Source organism: Dendronephthya gigantea, unplaced genomic scaffold (genome assembly GCF_004324835.1).
Source record: "Dendronephthya gigantea isolate DGI-Jeju-01 unplaced genomic scaffold, DenGig_1.0 000162F, whole genome shotgun sequence".
NCBI classification, from domain to species: Eukaryota; Metazoa; Cnidaria; class Anthozoa; order Malacalcyonacea; family Nephtheidae; genus Dendronephthya; species Dendronephthya gigantea.
This window is the reverse complement of record NW_021163172.1, coordinates 322,670-342,857: the sequence shown is the minus strand read 5'-3', so window position 1 is coordinate 342,857 and position 20,188 is coordinate 322,670. Positions and strand designations below refer to the sequence as shown.

Here is a 20,188-nt window from a genome sequence, read left to right as displayed (position 1 = left end):
ATTTCGAATATCATGTTAACCAAATAGCTTGACGCGTTCAACGCTTAGCATTCGGCCCTGACACTTTACCATAAAGTCCTCTTTACGGCAGTTCAAACACTCCCAAGTCCGGAAGCAGCGTGCTGGATCGCATGTTATGTCGAGCTAAACACTTTTAAACGGTTAAATTCAAGCCTGTCAACGTAGACCTGTCACTTGTGTCTAATTTCACGTTCAAAGTGTTGACGTCACGTGTGGCCTGGGTATTCGCCGTGACGGGAGACCCACGCCATAAGAACATGTTGAAAACTCAACTGTAGCTATCTGCTCGCAAACAACAACGCTTTTACAAGCCGAACTGTGGTCTTTCGACAAGACAAAACGACAGACAGGAATTTGTGGCGGTTGGACTATACGAAGCGGGTGAATTCTAGCGCTTCAAAACGAGGTAAGACAAAGAAGAATTAGATACATTTTCAGCCTATACATTTCCTGAGAATTCCTCAGCCTACCGAGACAATGTTATTCTATCGTTTCGCAATCTTTTGAACATGTAATATACACAAAGAATGGTCACCGGTAACAATCCGGTGATACAATGTTCGACATGCGAAATGAAAAGAAAGATTGTGAATGTCTTCATGAAACATGTTTACGAGACATTGTGAGACGATATAATCTCTTTTATGCTTTCACTGTGATATTCCATATTTAGCTTGCCAGCACGCAAATTCATGTCGGAAGGCACGTACTGTGAACTGGCGAAGCATCGAAAAATCGCTTACGGTATGTGCTGGGCTTTTAGGCGAAGCAGTAAACCAACACATTTCGTTGTATTAAAACGTATTTCAGCGATGTCTAAGCGATGAATACTACGGCGTGCCGCGTTGAAGAATTTTAATACGTGAATAAATACGGCATCTCGAATTTCAGTTATCTTTCGAATTTGGTCTTCGGCGTACGGAAAGAATTATATAAACAAGATACCTACAGCTATTTATAACTAGACAGCTTTAGAGTGTATTTCTAAGTGTTTGGTTTCCTCAGTTTTTTACCCTCCGAAGACGAAGAAACGATAACGTATTATTTCACTAATTCAGAGCATGACAGCGACTCAGCATTATTGCTGACTCGTGTTCAAAACGTGAAGCTTTGTTCTTCATGTTTTGTTCGTTTCAAAGGTGCACAATCTTTTATTTCACGACGTTTATACACACACTAAAGTTTCAACGACAAGCTGGCTTTCGATATCCTGTTGCCAAATATCGTTTCAAAGGCATTCCGACAAATTTTCACGCTGTAATTTAGGTTCTATGGGAAGCGTTTTGCCTGAAACCTCGGAATTAAACCTGTACAACATCCGCGTTACGTTCAATTGGGGCAACATCTTTTCTTCAGGATACAAACTAGGCTCTTCCGAAATGCATATATTGATTTTGCAAGAGGCAATCTTCCTCGAATAATTATAGTCACGGCATGAAATTATACGTAGACAATAATCGAAAGCTCATAGACATAGTCATAGCCATAGGCATATCCACGCTAGCCGTTTTGTGTGTATACTGTATTAATCTAACTGTAAGGTTTTGGGAATGTGCGAAGCATTTATTTGAAAATGGACGACGTTTATCATGACAGTCAAGTCGCTTCGAAGAGTCGAGCTTGTTGAGATTTTATGCTCTGATGATTCTCTAGATGTAAATGTCATATTATATGTATATAAACGATGGAAACAATCGCGCTGTATTTCGAAAGACAAGAAAAATGCATAAATTAGACCTGAGCTGACGTAAGTCGCTACAACTCGTCAGCACCTCGTCGCCGTGGAGATAATCGGTGATGACGTGCTCAGAGCACGCAATAGAACGACCTGCGACAACGCACGTATAACTTCACTTCAATTTGAAGATGTTTTGACATGCTGCAATGTGCTAAGCAGATTTCAGATTTTGGTGAATGTTAACAATTGACAAGGTGCTTGGATGATATCCGCGTTGCCACAATGACGAATTTTTCAGGTATTATTGGCGGCACACATCAGACAAACAGGTTTCTTTCTAGAAAAAAGCACGTTGTTGCATTTTTTCATCCAAAGGCAAAGCCGATTGCGTGGATGTAGCGGCGACTTGTGCATCTTCTTAGCGCCTTACCGTGGATTTTAACCTCAAACAAAATAGATATGCGCGATAACGGATAAATAATTGCTTTAAACCGTTGCGAGGTCGTATTAGGCTTTGCAATATATGTTGTAGCTAAGTAGCAAAGGTGATTTTCTGGATATTTTCATCATCAAACGCAGATTAATTAGACGAACTCGCCTGATAAAGCTATATTTACGCTCTTATCTTAGACACTTCGTGTGGTTCCACGTTGTAAGTATTGTTTCACTTCACGCCTGCAGGGCAAATATTTACTGTCTGTTTGATCTCAGTAGCACCACACAGGAGATAATCGAAAATTCTGAGAAAAATCCACATAAATTACAATAGTATTACCGACAAGGAGTTTTAAAAAGTCACGATATCAATATGAGCGCGAATGAAGCTATAATGCATGGCCTAATGCAAGACGGTAGACCAGGCCTCACACCGACACATGTGCAGATGTAAAATTAAAGGGGAAAACTGTCTAGAAGATAAGTAAACCTTTGGTTTATCACTCAACAAGGGAGATAGATAAGCCATGATTTTATGTTTCTCGTTCAAATAACGTCAGCTTAAGTTGGCCCTGTTATACGCTGCAATTTTTCTTCCAACTTCCAATGCAATTCGACTTTTAAGAGATGTAAATTAGTGAAGAGTCTTCATAATGTTAGTGTAAGACACGCCATGGAATGTATAAATAAAGACAAAAGTTTGATACGTAATTTAGCTTGTAGGTACACCACGTAAGTACATTTAATACTGCAAAGCTTTCGGTCCGTCAACCCGAGCCTACATCAGTGCAATTACCTGAATACACATTCACACGTCACTTAAATATCACGTTAGTCGTGATTTGTTAGCTCGCGCCATTACAAACGAAGACTAACGTGATATTTAAGTGACGTGTGAATCTGTATTCAGGTAATAGCACTGATGAAGGTCTGGGTTAACGGACCGAAAGCTTTGCAGTATTAATTATACTTACGTGGTGTACCTACAAGCTAAATTACTTATCGATTGTCACCATGCAAACATTCAAGAATATTATTAAAATTTTAATAGTTGCCAAATTCGTCTTAACAATTTGTACCTGGCAACAATTTGTACTAATAGTGGTACGACACTATTAATAGCTAATGGAGATGCCTAGATGTGCCTAGAATGAGAATGCCCTTTTAAAGTATAGTTTTTAATACATATGTATACGCCCTCGTCTCCCCGTTGGTATATATATAGATCCTTTTTAACAGGGAGAGTTTCTCTGTGTGAAACCTTTTTGAACTATCTTTATAATTGCATAATTAAGAAGGGGTACCACTCCTTTATCTTTGTTATATTATAGACTGAGTCGAAATGTATGGGTAACAAAAAAAATTGCATGAATGCATATACAAAAATGTTGCGGATTCATCTAAAACATTTCATATTTAAGAAATAGAAAACATTTTCCGTGTTTCTATACAGTTATAGAAACACGCGTGGGAGTTTGGGAGAACGAGAAATAATCAGTGGGAAAACGAGCCCGTACAAGTGTTTCTAAAATTGTATAGAAACACAGGTTTTCTATTTCTTTTATAATATAACTCGATAAAAAGATTTTGTACAAATATTATAATTCGATTCAATTACGAATTCTCATTACATCGCTTCGCTTGCCAAGTTCGGCGGGAAAATTCCCGTGTTTCTATACAGTTATAGAAACACGCTTCTCGACCAATCAGCAAGCGCGTACTATGTTATATTATGAATACTTATATAGTTTTAGTTACCTCGCCGCCTCGTAAAATATAAGCGAAGGAATTCAATAATTACACGCCCCATTTTTTTTGTTTCCGTTTTGACTTCGCATGACTAGCAAAAGTGAATTGCCTTTTAATGGAAGACTTTCCTCGCTAAGTAACAAGAACACCGAATACTCTATATAGCCGTGTTTGTTTTTTTTGGTAGCGAGCGTCTCCTTGTAGCTATATATAAATTGTAATTTAGGGTTCTATTGTCAAACCGCATGACGCGACAGTGCATGCCTTTAATATATTAGTTTTGTATATCCCCTGTATGCTAGCGAAAGTGCAAATTTTCCCTTGCGCGGCCGGGCAAGCCAATACTTATTCCTTCTATATGTCTTTGAAAACCATAGCCGAGACAGAATTTCAAATAGCCGGATCTATTTAAAGATCTATAACATTAGGGGGTCGTATAATGAAGCATTTATATCTTTCTAGTCGCTTATAGGAACGAATATTATCACTTCCAATAATTTATGAACAATATATATATATAGACCGCCGATAACTCTTTCTAAATCTACCGGTGGAAACTAATTAAAAGATGGCCACTATACTTCACGCTGTGTTTAGAAACAAATACAAAGAATTGCCGATTATATAGAAACAACTAGTATAATCCAGTATTATTATCGAAAATATATGCACTAAACTGAATAGATTTACCCTAATCCCAATCGATTGCGTCACAATAATCCGACTTGCGTTTGAACATTTTTTACTTCAAGTACGAGTTACTGAAATTAATGAAAGATGCGTTGTCGTGTCCAAAAAAGCACCAGTTTCTTTCATCGTTTAATGTACGTGAAAAATATTATTGAAACGGCAGGATTTAGGCAACGAACGACGTAATTTTAGATAATTCTCACACTAAGATGAATAAATGTATTAGTCCAGGATTGATTGACACAAATTAGTGTTACTTCATGTCCACGAAGTCGATGGAATTAAGGATTGGGTTTTCAAAGTCTGACGAAAACACCCACATGCAGACATGCAGACATGCATGCATGTGCAATTTTTACCATTTAAATTTCGAAAGCAAAGGAATTCGAAAGCAATGCGGTGGTTATAAACACAACATGTGATTTTCACTCGAATACAATGAATCAATATATTGATTCTCTGCGAGCATCGCGCGGTTATTTCACAACTAAACTAAGCACACGTGCAATTAAAGTACCATGCAGTCTGATATATACTTCCGAGCATGTGCATCCATGCACGAGGTGCTCAATTCCTACTAGAGTTGTCACGAGATATAGTTTACAGTCACATGGATGTTTTAAAGATATATATACGATAGAAGTATAGAAAAAGATTTATATATGCATGAATAAAAGGCAAAAGAGGAAATTCGAGTTAAATTTTTTCAACTATATGAACTATAAGTCGTTGTCAAATTACTAAATGTACAAGAGGGATTTCGCCTCAGAGAAATGTAATTGACACAAAACTCTTACTTATTTCAACTCTTTAACTCAGGATAGCTTTTTTCTATATACATACACTACAGCACCACTAACGTTACATTACTGAGTATAGGCTGAAAGCTATCGGGGGATAAATTGCATATATATAGAGATTATTATACTATTATAAAGTTTACGGGGTAGGCATTTGATACCGAGCACGACTTTTGTCAACAGGTGCTCTCCTTAAGAGCAAAACAGCTTGCTGTAAATTGCATTCATACAAACACAACGTGATTTTTTCGGTTTTTGGAATTACGTTAATGATGTTTAAAGTATATCCCTGGTATATATAAGGCGTCGTCATGCATTTTCGCTAATTTTCGATACTAACATCTAGGAAACTAGGATAGGACATGAGATTAGGACAGGCAAGTCGCTTGATGTAAATTAAGGAATATATATTGGCCTATAGTTCATCTTCATTGTTAGGGCGAGACTATATAATTGCATGTTCTTTGTCCCTGAATGTTTGTCTATAATATATTGTCAAGACTACGTATCCAAAACTATATTTATAAAATTATTTGAAATCTTCGAAATGATACAATCGCCTGCATATATGTTATATATAGAGGGGTTAAAATGAACCTCGCTTAACCGTGAAGAGCAAAACACCACATACATGATTTCCAAGCAATTTAGCAATCGAGCAAGACGACTGATATATATGCTTGTTTTGTTCACATCATTGCAAACCGCACACGCTTCGGTCAATCTTGTGAGAGCATTTGAGAGCTTTCGGACTTTTTTTTCTTCGCAAAAACTATTCACAAATTAAGGTCTGATTTTTCGGTGAACTGTGCTTTTGTTCCTGACCTTGCATGCATGCACTGGTCTTCAGAAACACGCCACAGGGGTCTGTGTTAATTGCACGCGTCTGGTTTAAAGGAAACATAATTGTGTCATCTATATAAAACCTTCATTGCTCGATCTATAAAAAGGGCAAGGGTTGGCTAACAGCAAAAGACCAACAATAGACAACATGCAAATTGCAACCGCACCGGAGACGTAAAAAGCTTTAAACATTATTTCATCGGTAATTACATGTTGATAGCTGTTGAGGAAAAAAAAGCCTATATATCGATCCCCATTACTAATATTATTATTATTATACTGACGATGACTACATGCGATATACGACAACTATAGCTACGATATACTGCCGATAAGATCACTTTCTATAGCTAAATCTTCTGGGGCCGATTGTATATGAAAGCCTTGTTAGTTATAAAGTTTACAAAGTTATACCCATGCAACAACGTGCGATTTTGAAGGGATTGAAAAAAAAAACCCAGTCGATAGCGCTATCCGGCTTTCATACAACCAGCCTCTGTGCTTTTAGAAAGAAAAAATTCAAAGAAAGATACAGATAATCTTGTACACTTCCAAAAAATATCGCCTAGACATAATCTATCATTTTAAAAAGCCGCTTATTTCTTCCTAAATTTGCCCTTAAAAACTAATTCGTGTCATTCAAGATGGCCGCCACGCATAAGCCTTTTTCGTGTAATTAAAACGCTTTAAAACTAATGTTATTTACGAAATATTGAAACTATATTTTACCTCGTGTACGTAGGGGAATATATTTGCTTTACTGGCCAAATTAAGGCTATAAATATATTATAGTTGATAAATAATTTGACAAATTTATATAAGCCAGACGCGATTGAAAAGTGCAAATTCGTGCATGCAGGAGATAAGAAACTGCACGAGTCTATGAAAGGCAAATAAACAAAACTCATTTCCAAAACTATATACCAAGACGTCAAATATATTCTCGATCTTTTGTGAATCACAGAATTTCTTGTATACCAGGGGCCGGTTGTTCAAAAGCCGGTTAACGGTAACCCAGGGTTAAAAATGCCTAACCCAGGGTTAAATTTTAAACCTTGGTTGATTTGCGTTGCACAAAGCTCGGTTAGCGTTAACCCTGTGTTAAAATTGACAAAAAAATTAACCCTGCTAGCTAGGTGGGTTAACTTTTTAATCCTGGGTTAACTTCGATTCAAAATGGATGAATAAGGAGCTGAAACACGTAAACACGTATAATTCGTCATGAATTAAACACTTTTGAAAGGTTTTACGAATAATTTCGACAGCAAAGAATTATTTAAGTTTGACTTCGTTCGATTTCAGCTGATGTATTGATTTATTTATCTTCGCTTCAATGCAATACACGATGAATGAATACAACCGTACAAATTGAAAGATCGTAATCGAAATATTTGTTTCGCATACCAAAATTTGATTCTTTTGATTGGCAGCAAGTGGTAAGGCTACGTTTGTTCCTGAATTTGAATAATCAAAGAATGCCTAAAATTTTCAAAATAGATTGTTTATAATATGCATTGCTTAATTTTGCTTCACATCGCGACATTGTTTATCATACAACATTTGCGAATTTCGAATCTTTCTAAAATTGCATGCACGGAAATTGCGGTTCAAAACAACGTCCCTTCGACCCTGCCCTCACGGCATATAATCTTTCGACTGACAATATATCCTCGTCGGGTAAAGTTTTGCCGCTCGTTTATTGACCAATTGAAAACGTTCTTATATCCAACTTAGTCGTTAAAATACATTTAATCTTAGGTTAAATATTTTAACCCTGGGTTAACTAACCCTACCGCTAACCCAACTTTGAACAACACAGTTTTAACCCAGGTTTAGCTAACCTAGGGTTAAGGATTTTAACCCAGGTTTAGCACTAACCCAGGGTTAAATTTAACCTGCTTTTGAACAACCGGCCCCAGGTTAATTATGTACTTATATTTAAAAAGCCCACATGCTTAAAATAAAGGGCCCATGCATGCATGCTTTTGGGTCATGCCACACTAAGCCATCATTTCTGGAGCTTAATTTTAGCGTCTTGAAAATCTTCAAGAAAGACGAGCATGCATATGTCACTCTTTGATTATACTGTACTATTATAATTAGATTATAAAAATATTATAAAATATTATATTATATATATAAAGTTTACGGGGATATAAACTTGATATTGAGCGCAGCTTTTATCAACATGTGCTGTTCTCAAGTTAAGAGTAAAATAGCCTGCGGTAAATTGCATATATACAAACACAACGTGAATTTTTCGGTTTTTAGAATTACGTTAATGATTTGAAATATATCCCTGGTATACATAAGGCGTCGTCATACATTTTGGCTAATTTTCGACTCTAACATCTAGGAAACTAGGATAGGACATGAGATTAGGACAGGCAAGTCGCTTGGTATAAATTAAGCCTTTTAAGGTATATATATAGCCCTGTAGTTCATCTTCATTGTTAGGACGAGACTATATAATTGCATGTTCTTTGTCCCTAAATGTTTGTCTATAATATATTGTCAAGACTACGTATCCAGAACTATAAGTCTATATTTATAAAGTTATTTGAAATCTACGAAATTATACAATCGCCTGCATATATGTTATATATAGAGGGGTCAAAATGAATTTTTCCCGCTTAACCATGAAGAGCAAAACACCACATACATGATTTCCAAGCAATTTAGCAATCAAGCAAGACGACGTCTGATATATATGCTTGTTTTGTTCACATCATTGCAAACCGCACACGCTTTGTTCAATCTTGTGAGAGCATTTGAGAGCTTTTAAATATTTATTTTCTTCGCAAAAACTATGTTTACAATGGTCTGATTTTTCGGTGAACTGTGCTTTTGTCCCTGACCTTGCATGCATGCACGAGTCTCCAGTCTTTCAGGAACACGCCACAGGGGTCAGTCATAATTGTGTCATCTATATATAAAACCTTCATTGATCAAAAAAGGGCAAGGATTGATTATATAATCGGCCGGCAAAAGACCAAAAAAAAAATTGCAACCGCGCCAGAGATGTTTAACGTAAATAAGCTAAACATTATTTCCGTATTTGATCGGCAATTGTTGATAGTTGTTGAAGAAAACGACGACTGCATGCGATATACACGCCGCCGATGACATGTTGTAATGTTGTAATGCACTTTCTAAATCTTCTGTGCTTTTAGAAAGAAAAAATTCAAAGAAAAAAATCGCCTAGATGCAGATAACCCTGTACATTTCCAAAAAAATATCGCAGGGACATAATCTATCATCAAAAATCCGCTTATTTCTTCCTAAATTTGCCCTTAAAAACTAATTCGTGTCATCCAAGATGGCCGCCACGCATAAGCCTTTTTCGTGTAATTAAAACGATTTAAAACTAATGTTATTTACGAAATATTGGAACTATATTTTACGTCGGGCACGTAGAGAATTATATTTGCTTTACTGGCCGTGCCAAAGGCTGTATAATATATATATTATAGTTGATAAAGAGTTTAACACATTTATATTAAGCCAAACGTGATTGTAAAGTGCAAATTCGTGCAGGAGATAAGAAACTGAATCTAGGAATCGCAGATAAACAAAACTCATTTCCAAAACTATACCAAGTGAATCACAGAATTATTTGTATATAGTTAGGTTAATTATGTATGTTTAAGAAGTCCACATGCTTATAATATAAAGAGCCTTGCTTTTGGGTCATGTCACACTAAGCCATCATTTCTGGAGCTCGATTTTAGCGTCTTGAAAATCTTCAAAAGACAAGCATATATATCACACTGAGGGTTTTTTATGGCAATTGACGCTTGTATACATGTATATACTTCACATTAACAAGCGTAATGACAGAGCAATGTTTATAACAACCTATAAGCTAGTGTGGGGATTGCATGCAATATACCCACTCAAATGTCAAGGTTTATTCTTTATCTCCAGCAGTATATCTGCATATATATTCTATCCTAGCTTATACGCTATCGAAACACATGTTATTAAACAATTGTTTAAAAGAATCGAACCACCAACACACTGACATGCATAATCTCTGCCACCAACAAGGCAAGGACATGCACTGGCGGAACAATTCAACAATCGTTTCGTGAACACATTTTCCTGGGAGACAAGAGGTTTTTTCTTTTACATCACTTTATTTGACCTAGCACATGCGATAACGCGTTAGAAAGTACTTGACTTAACAACTGAAGCATGCATTCAATGATGCGTGCGTCATTATACGCGTTGACACTGACAGTCAACCTGTAGAGCGAAGTTAAGTGTTTAACGTGCTGAAGTCACTCAAAATGTTGCATGAACGCGTTATGATAGGAACAAAAATTCTGCGATTTACGGCATAGCCCGAGTTACGGCGTGCATACTTTTCGTCGCACGTCATACGAAATGAGCACCTCGTCTTTATCTTATTCGTCATGATGTGCAACCATGCTTTAAATCTTAGAAACCACGTAAAAACAACGTTGTTCTCCTCCATAGGCAGACGTATCTCACAGTCGTTCGTCTCTTTCAAATACAGTAACCAGTTTGAGAAAAGCACAGTTTAATTGCCACAAAGGTTAGTATATAAATTAACGACTATATTAAGCTGAAGAAACCTTTAATAAAGAGAATGTATATACTATATAGACACGGTCTGTGATGGCTAATATTGATCGTACAAGGAAAAGACTTATTGTTATTTCTATTTATACATTCTGAACATGCATATGCAGTAGATTAGCGATTTGCGAACTTCTACTTTTGTAAGAATTTGCCAAAACAAATAAGCGTCTAGAAAAACTAACAAATCGTTGATCGTTCTTGAATCATAATATAAGAAAGGTATATATGTATATGTAGGATATATATGAATAACAGAAAAGGAACAATACATCAACAAATCCAAATATAAGACTATATTTTTGTTTTAAAGCTGCATTTTGTGTGCACGTTGAACATTGTTTTACGTTGTGGGTGCAACAGAACTGAATATATGTATACCCTGAATATATATATGTAACAGAACTGAATATATGCAACAGAACTGAATATATGTACCCTAGTACAAGTTTATATGTGTAAGGACCAATATATAGTGCAGGTATTGCGGTTATAACTTAGGATGAACCAATTTAAACGTGATGGTGCAGTGTAGCTGGGGTAGTATTTTACAAAAAAGCTGGCAAAACTACCTGAGAAAGATATCTCAAACGTAGTTGTCCTGTGTATGTAGTATTCTACAATAAGCTGTCGTTGTTTGGGCCTGAACTACCTGAGAAAGATATCTCAAACGTGGTGGTTCAGTGTAGGTAGGATTCTACAATAAGCTGTCGTGGTTTGTGTCTGAACTATCTGAGAAAATTATTTCAAACGTAGTGAAACAATGCTGGTAAAATTTTACATTTATATAATTTGTACGAAATTGTGTCTGAATTACTTGAAGAAAATTTCTTAAATAGACGTGCATAGGAGTTGATCATATAAGTATAATATTAAAAAGGTGTAATTATTATTTTAATTCTAGTGTATATATTCATGCGTTTGTAAGCCATGGCTACGATTCTGGAAAGATTTAAAGGGAATGAAAACGCACCCCAATTATTCAACTATAAAACCACAGCAATGGCTGATGGCACAACCTCTGCGTCTGACCGACCGGTCATTAAAGGCGAAACCTCAGAGAGATCCTCCTGTCCCTACACGAACGAGGAAAAAGACAACGGGCAACAGATGAGTGTGAATGGTTTGCAAGAGGAAAAACCAAAAGACAGTCCAGTGAGAAGTCTTAGTCCAGAGTTCTTGCTGGGATCGTCCGAGAAGACTGGAAACGAAGGCACCCGAACAGGTGGGTGGAAACTATTGTTAGAGCCATTGTAAGGTGCTGTTTACATGAGCCCGGTTACCCGAGATTCAACGAAGCGTGAGATGATTTTGAGGTATTGAAATGAGCAGATAACATGATCCTGGCAGTCATATAATCACCACAACAATAGCATGTGCTTGTTTGGTGTCCTAAAGACTTATTTCAATACCTCAAAATCATCTCACGCTTCGTTGAATCTCGGCCAACCGGGCTCATGTAAACAGCCCCTAAACCTTGAAATCGTTAGATCAGAATAATTAAAACCAAATGATCTATTTACTGAACAAATGGTCTGAACTATTTCGATGTAAAAAGGTTAATTTTCAATGGAGGAGCATATTTAATGCATAAAATGCAGGTTCGGTCTTTACAAGATGCATAAAAGTATTTTAAACTTTGGCTTATCCACCGTTAAGCTAAACGCCTTTCGAACAACCGACCCCTGGTAATCTGTTGAAAGGCGGTGACTAGTTGTGAAATAAAAAACCATTTATCGGTCGAAACAACTCTTGAATTATATTTTATTTCGGTTTCAAATTCATGCCAGCGCTATACAGTTCTTATATAACTAAACATAATCACAAAATTTCGAAACGATAAACGCGCGCTGGTTTTATTTATAGTTCGTGCGTGACGTCATGTTACGTCATGTATGTTAAGTACGTCATGTTACGTCAGTATATACACTGTATTTTCTTCAGGTGAAACAGAGAAGTCCACGGCGATAACTTGTGTATTCTGTAACGAAACCCTGGCAGACAACACGGCCCACGAGGAACATACACTCAGGAAACACTACGGCAGCGACAAGAGACTCTACGATTGCTCTGTGTGCGAGAAGCAATTCACTCATCGCAGCAGCCGAGATATCCATCTCCGAGTTCACACCGGTCAGCGACCATACGAGTGTGAATATTGCAAGAAACGTTTCCGCGTTTCCTCGCATCTGCGTGACCACGTTAGAACGCACACGGGTAAGCGTTAGCACGTAAACGCCATGCAAATAATTCATTCGTGAAACAATGTAAAAAAAAAAATTCTTCAAAAAGTGGTCCGATTTTCATTTTCAGACGACTCGCACGTTGCGATTTTCAGTTCAATTTTCTTCTTTTGGCGGATGGAAAGGAGCAAAAGTTATGAATGTTCTTATGCACAAGTGTCCTTATGTGTACATTTGTAACTTATTCACTCGTTCGCATCTTTCAAAAGGAGAAAGTCGCACATAATATCGCAGTCAAAGTTTTAACAGGCCTTTTAAAAGTCTGTCCTTTTTTTAGGAGAACGGCCATTCAAATGTGAAGTTTGTGGACGAGGATTTAAGCAGTCAAGCGATATGAAAAAGCATAAAAAAACTCACTTTAAAACTGTGTCTGCCTCGCAAACAGCCAAGAACACTGAGGCGTCGTACATGATCGTAAGACCCGAGTACAATACGGCAGTGAACGAGCACACTTCGAACGGTCTCCGATCACCGACCGACCAACGACAGAATCTCAAATTAGTCATTAAGAGGGAACGAAAGCCAAGCGAAATGAGGTCACCGACAAATGTAAACGGGGAAAAAACCTTACCGGGTAACAGTACTCTAGGGGAAGAAAAACCCTTGATCAATACCGTATCGGGTAACAGAAGCCAGTCGGTGGAAAAACCCTCCGAAGATAGTACCCCAAACTATAACTATTCCATTGAGAATACGAATTCAGAGAATATCGCATCAGCAGAGAACAACTTGCCAAGGTTCTCCCCGGCAAAGCTCGCGATTAAACGAAAGTTGGATAGCAATTCTAAGAGTCGTGCCAAGAACGGGTACAAAACTACCCCCTACCCATCCATGGCTAGTGGGTTTGGTCATATTTACACGTCATCTGGTTTATATTATAATCCACAAGAATCTCCGATTGTGTCCACGCATAATCCGGAGCCGATTTACAATGACGCGCAAGTTAAGCAGAGCAAAGCACAGACGTTCAATTCAGGAAGCATCGCTGTCCCGTATGAGGTAGGGAAGATAAAATTGGTTGTTTATTAATCTATAACACCCTGAGTTACAACCTCAAAGTTTCTGTCATCATACTTGAAATATTTCATCGTCATTTTCTCCGTTTTAAAGAATTTGCTTATAATCTTAAACTTTCGCAGGACGAACAGATGGAGAACAGGATTTCTTATGATCACCAGCCCACGACACAAACACTAATCCAAAAGAGCGAAGTGGGCGAAAACAACGACGTTTTCTGTCAACCCGAGATGAAAAAAATCAAAACCGAGAAACTGTCGCCAAACTCACGCGAGCAGTCGACGCATTGCGACGACTTCTCGACGCCAGTTCACGAGTTGCAAACGGCTAGTTACGAGCAACGGGCATTAAGTCACGAAAAATCGCCGTATAATCACGAACAGGCGATGTATAGCCACGATGAAGCGACATACAGTCGCGAACAATCCAGCAACATTCACGAGCGTTCGACGGGAGGTTACGAGCCGATGACGTACACGTACGAGCAGCTTAAGAAATCTCTAGACTCAACACGAAACGTTGACCACGAACATACGTACAACTGCGATGTAGCTACGACACAACACGAAGATTTGACGAGCAATCAAGTTGACGCCACAAAACGCGCTGACGACAGCTCTCACACGGAAACACAAGCTTTGCCACGCAACGAGACGACGACGGGCATCTCCGAAGGTCAGGTCGATGCCCTTTCAAACGTCAGTGGTGTTGCCATTGGTAACGTGGCCCCTCAACCAGGAGTTACCACGCGAAAGACAATGGCAGTGAAATTACGCCGGGATAAGAATAGAATTGTGAAAACAGCGCGAAAACCAACCAGATTAAGTGGTGAGTTAGCAGTGGCGGTAGTTTAAACCAGTGAGACTGGAAAGAAATTACTATGTTGAATGTTACTTGATAACTCAAAATACAAGTGTGATATTTAACAGGTATTCTGCGAACTCGAGTCGTATATGAGCTGTTTTATTATATACACAAACTTTGTCGCCCTTTCGGTGCATTTTGGTGTGCTATTATCAACTAAAGCTTGGATTTCTATTTCACTCAACTCCCCAAATCTTTCAGCCATTTTGTTTACTTTCTCTACTAGACAGATATGAGCTAATATCTGTCTAGTAGCCAACCAATGAAATTGCAGCATACCTCATATCTGGCGCTTGAGCATATAATAAAAGGGTTTATACAGACTTAAACTGAATATTTGTACTTTTTTTTCACCAGACGAAGGCGAAGATGTGCGATGCAGTGTTTGTGAACAACTGTTCAAAAATCTGGTGGAATTTACAGCACACAAATGCAACAAAAACGCCAAAGCATTTAACTGCACGATTTGCAGCAAGACATTCGCACGACAAACCTTGTTACGACAGCATATGGTTCTGCATCAGGGAAGCAAGAGATTTCGATTTAAATGCAACTACTGCGGCAGAGCGTTCAGGCATCGTAGCCATTTAAGAGATCATGAAAGAATACATACTGGTAAGTGTATTATTCGCAGCTGAGATAAGGTTAGAAAATAATGTTTCCTGGTTTGTCCACCTTCATGAAACATGGCTAGGAAACAATGTTTCCTGGTTTGTCCACCTTCATGAAACATGGCTAGGAAACAATGTTTCCAGGTTTGTCTAACTTCATGAAACATGGCTAGGAAACAATGTTTTCTGGCTTGTCCACCTTCAGGAAACATGGCTAGGAAACAATGTTTCCTGGTTTGTCTACCTTCATGAAACATGGCTAGGAAACAATGTTTCCTAGTTTGTCCACCTTCATGAAACATGGCTAGGAAACAATGTTTTTTTCTGATTTGTCCATCTTCATGAGACATGGCTAGGAAACAATATTTTCTGGTTTGTCTACCAGAATCCTCCTTCAATAAATAACAGCAGAACATTATTTAACAGTTTTTAATTTAAACCTACAGGAGAGCGTCCCTTCAAATGCTCATTCTGCCCGAAGGCTTTCAAACAATCCAGTGACCACAGAAAACACGAGAACTTACATACGGGCACTACAAGATACCGCTGTGAGAAATGTTCGCTGGACTTCAAGCGCTGTGACGCGCTCAAAAGACATGCGATGATGCACACAAAAGGGGAGGTTACACTGCTCAAATGTGAGAAATGTCGAAGTCTTTTTGCCACAACGGATGGACACATGTCTCATGTCTGCCTGAAAAGACGTAAGTAAATAACTTGATTTTGTACAAATATTTCACGATTAAGCATGAACTAGAAAGAACAACAAGGCAGGGAATTTCATTTTACACCAATCAGCATATTTGTTTACATTTTCTGTAAGCCAATCAGAATGCGTAAATCTTGACTACTTCCGGCTTTATACTGACATGATATATTTTCCTTTTAGCTTATCGTTATCGGTGTCAGATATGTCCCGAGCGTTTCACGGACGCCGACGACCTCCGCCGACATTGTTACAACATGCACGGAGAGCAGTCGACACTGTCTTGCTTGAAATGCGAATTCTGCAAACTGGAATTTAACAGTTTGGAAAAGCTCGACGAACACTTGGGAACTCATCGCCTCAAGAAGACACACAGATGCCGAACTTGTGATCAAAAGTTTTCTCTTTTGAACCAACTTGTCGAACACGTGAAAACGCACAGCACGGCCGTCAATGAATCTGTTCCAGCATTTGACGGAAGCGAGGTCAAAATGGCAGATGAAATTGCCGAAAGGGAAGACCCAACCCAACCCAAGGAGGCTTCACCTAATGTGACAGCAACCACTCAAGCCTCGAACGAACCAGCAAGACGCAAATTCGATTTTATACCAAGCAAATACCAACCACTTGTTCATACAAATACCGGGTATGGTGGCGGTGAGCTACCTGTGGGGACCTGGGTCCCACCTCACTCGTATTATCTTCAGTTGCACCCACGGGACAACAGCGTCCCACAACAACAAGCCGAGACCCCACCGATATCGCCACGTCATCAAACGGTCTCTTCGCAGCAACACACTCCGATATCGCCCCGACAAATTCCGATGTCTTCACCGAATGATCCAATCTCGTCTCGAAGCAACGTTGAAACTCGTCGGAAGAATTTAGACATTGCCAACAACAATAATCCGATTTCTTCCCGAAGTACGTCGAAACACTACCGAACGAACGGCGAACCATCCGAAAAGCCACCAATTTCTGCCCGAAGTGATGTCGATTACCACCGACCGGATGCGGAGCATACTCGAAGTATTCCGGAACGCTACGAAATGAGAGCAGAATCTTCGGAAATGAGTTCGGTGCCTGGCAGCAGAAGTGCGGGAAAACCCGAAGTGAAGCCGGTGTCTTCCGAAAGAGATACGATTCCAGCCCGAACATCCACGACTTCCAGTCCGAACATCCACAAAACAGATAGTGAATATGCCAGAACTAGCCCAACGATAAATGCGTTTGAAGATGCATTTTCGTCGACATCTTTTGCAGCATACCACGCCATCGCTCTGTCAAGATCGATGCATAAAACCGATTATAGCCGGCGAAAGTCGAGCCGTAACGAAGCGATAATATCCCCGTCCCCAAAATCACAGACCAACTTCCACAAAGCATCACCTCGCAAACAGAAAACAGCGTCTGCTAGATCCATTTCCACCATTGAAGACAGCCGCTTCGATCCCTCTGAAATTCACAATAATGTAGATCCCTTGGAAGACCTCATAAGACCCGAGGAGGGTCGAAGATATAGCGACGACAGCCGACTACAATCCGAGGTGATCCTTAGAAGAAACGAGCATATCCCAATGCATTCTGAAGAAATCCAAATCAGGGCAGATAAATACCGAAGTGATGACGATATCACGATTGTTTCCGAAAGGATCCGAAGCAATTCCGGGAGCAGTCAAAATCGACCAATCAATTCACCTCGCCAGAGAACCGAAAGCCGCTCAGCTCAAACTCAGGCGGACGTAAAGCGCAAGTACACGTGCCTAAACTGTAGGTCAGAGTTTTATCACGAGAGCGCGCTTGTAGATCACGTGTGCGACATTTTCTCAGAAACATTATATTCTTGTCTGGTGTGCAAGGACGATTTCGAGAAATACGAGGACCTCCAGGAACATATGAGGATACATTGGAGACAAGTGGTGTACCTCAAATGTACCATGTGTGGGCTTCGTCTCAGGTCGGAGGAACTACTAAAGAAACACAATTTGAAACATTTAGAAGACGATCGCACCGAACGAAGCGTGTCTGACGGGGATAAAGATGGGTATCGTAGGCTAAAAGATGACAGATTACTTGATGGTCCACCAGAAACATTCGTTACCCCATCAGGTTCAGCAAAGTCTGTGACATCCCCTGTAATTTGTTCGGTCAGCGGAAACGTTGTCACCAAAACGTCGGCGCTTGCGACAGACCGTCGTAGCTCAGAGACAGATTTTGAACGAACCAATCAGAACGCAGTCTGTGATGACGTCATCTCGAGATCCGGTCCATATATACCATATTATGAAGCGAGGAAGCAAGCACCAGGCTATCTGAACGTCTTAAGCCAGGGTCAGGCTATGGTGATGTCTGCAATGCATGCTGCTATGGAGACCAGCGGTCGCTACCATGTACCTGAAGGTATCATATACCCCACAGCCCTAGGCCGATCACGTTATAAACCCGAACACCACTAACGTTATGTAGCGAATAGAAGAGGTAAAATATGAAATATTGTCCTGCTTTGGCGGGCAATACATCGTAGGATATTGTAAATACAACATACGCATGCATAGTATATAACATAATAAGATATAATTACACTTTCGTAAACTATGAGGGCAAAGTGCAGGGCAAACACGGTGGGTCAAAGATTAAACGAGATTAAGCGAAGTGTAAAATAAACTTGAGGTATTGAAATGAAAAATAAGATGAAGTACCGTAGTCATCTCGACAATAGCGCTTGTTTACACGCCTAAAAACGATCAGGTTGATGCAATATTGATACGAACAGGATGAAACAATGTTGTGCTGCCCACATTGTTCAGAGTTGTTATCAACATTCAACCATATTGTTACAACCGATTCAGTTTCAACATTATTGTTCAATGTTGTTGACTAGTGTGAACAATAATGGCAGCACAACATTTTTTCAAGCTGATAAACCGCAGGCTCAGAGTTTTCAGCCGTGTACTTAGTCTTAGATGAAGCCATATTTTAATACCTCATAATAAGCTTGCCCTTCGTTGAATCTCGGGTAAGCGGGATTATGTAATCATAATTTTCATATCTTCCCCAGCTCTTGAAATATTTTCACACGAAGTAATGAGATGTCCGCCATCTTGGTTGAATTTTTAATCCATAAATACTGTTTGGGTTACGCCACAATAAGGGTTAAAAGTACAATAGATTTAGCGGTTTAATCAGATATTGCTTGCTAGATGTTTTGCTTGGAGATTTTGAAAATGATTTGTGGTTGCGTAAAGAAAACTCAATGCGTTATCCCAAAATAACAAACATCTTTACAAAAATCCAAGATGGCGGACACTTTTTTCGGTCAAAATATTTGTACGAGTAAACATGATATGAAAAAAGGTCAAAAGAATATCATATATAATTTTAAAATTCTCTCAAGAAATACGATATATTTCCTTAAATACTTCGTAAACAAACATTTCTCTTGAATGTCGGTTGCATATAAGTATCCCAACATTTTCTAATCCATGCCGAGTCAAGCTCGTTTGCGATTAAGATTAGAATTTGTAATATAGAATAGCCATTTGATATTTGGGAATCTTTATGGAACTGCAGCCAAGAAAGACGGTTATATCCAGACGTTCATATAGCTTTTAGGATTGTTTAAATCTACTTTAGTTTTGTAGTGTAAATTGTGGTAGCACAGTTCGTTTGGTGTATATAGTTCAGAGGCACAATATAACGTAACTTCATTATATTATCTTTATCGAGCATTACGTTGTATTTTGCGGGCAATTTCAATGGAAAACTTTGTCGCGCTCAGAAGGCGTATTTTCGTCGAATCCGAAACAAGTTTCCATTTGGCCAACTTTATTATACTCGGTGTTTTAGGCACACTACTTTTGGCCCACTCGGGGGACAAAAATATTCAAATTGAGCATATCTACCTAATATGTCATGGTTGTGAATGT

General features: G+C 38.8%; 1 protein-coding gene across 1 annotated transcript; it reads left to right on the top strand.

Moving 5' to 3' along the window:
* Positions 1–213: 213 nt before the first annotated feature.
* On the top strand, positions 214–19,988 carry LOC114537694 (zinc finger protein Xfin-like). The gene is made up of 9 exons (XM_028558796.1): positions 214–427; positions 10,699–10,777; positions 11,726–12,046; positions 12,766–13,038; positions 13,342–14,063; positions 14,204–14,909; positions 15,303–15,560; positions 16,003–16,260; positions 16,446–19,988. Exons 3-9 carry the CDS (start codon positions 11,752–11,754, stop codon positions 18,716–18,718), a joined length of 4,785 nt encoding a protein of 1,594 aa, XP_028414597.1. The 5' UTR covers positions 214–427; positions 10,699–10,777; positions 11,726–11,751; the 3' UTR covers positions 18,719–19,988.
* The last annotated feature ends 200 nt before the right edge of the window (positions 19,989–20,188 follow it).

What these genes read in the sequence shown, in the direction of transcription:
- LOC114537694 (XM_028558796.1), top strand. Translation starts at nt 11,752, where the DNA reads ATGGCTACGATTCTGGAAAGATTTAAAGGGAATGAAAACGCACCCCAA. An exon ending in GCATCGCTGTCCCGTATGAG is followed by an intron (nt 14,064 to 14,203) that starts GTAGGGAAGATA and finishes AAACTTTCGCAG; the next exon opens with GACGAACAGATGGAGAACAG. An exon ending in TCATGTCTGCCTGAAAAGAC is followed by an intron (nt 16,261 to 16,445) that starts GTAAGTAAATAA and finishes TTTTCCTTTTAG; the next exon opens with CTTATCGTTATCGGTGTCAG.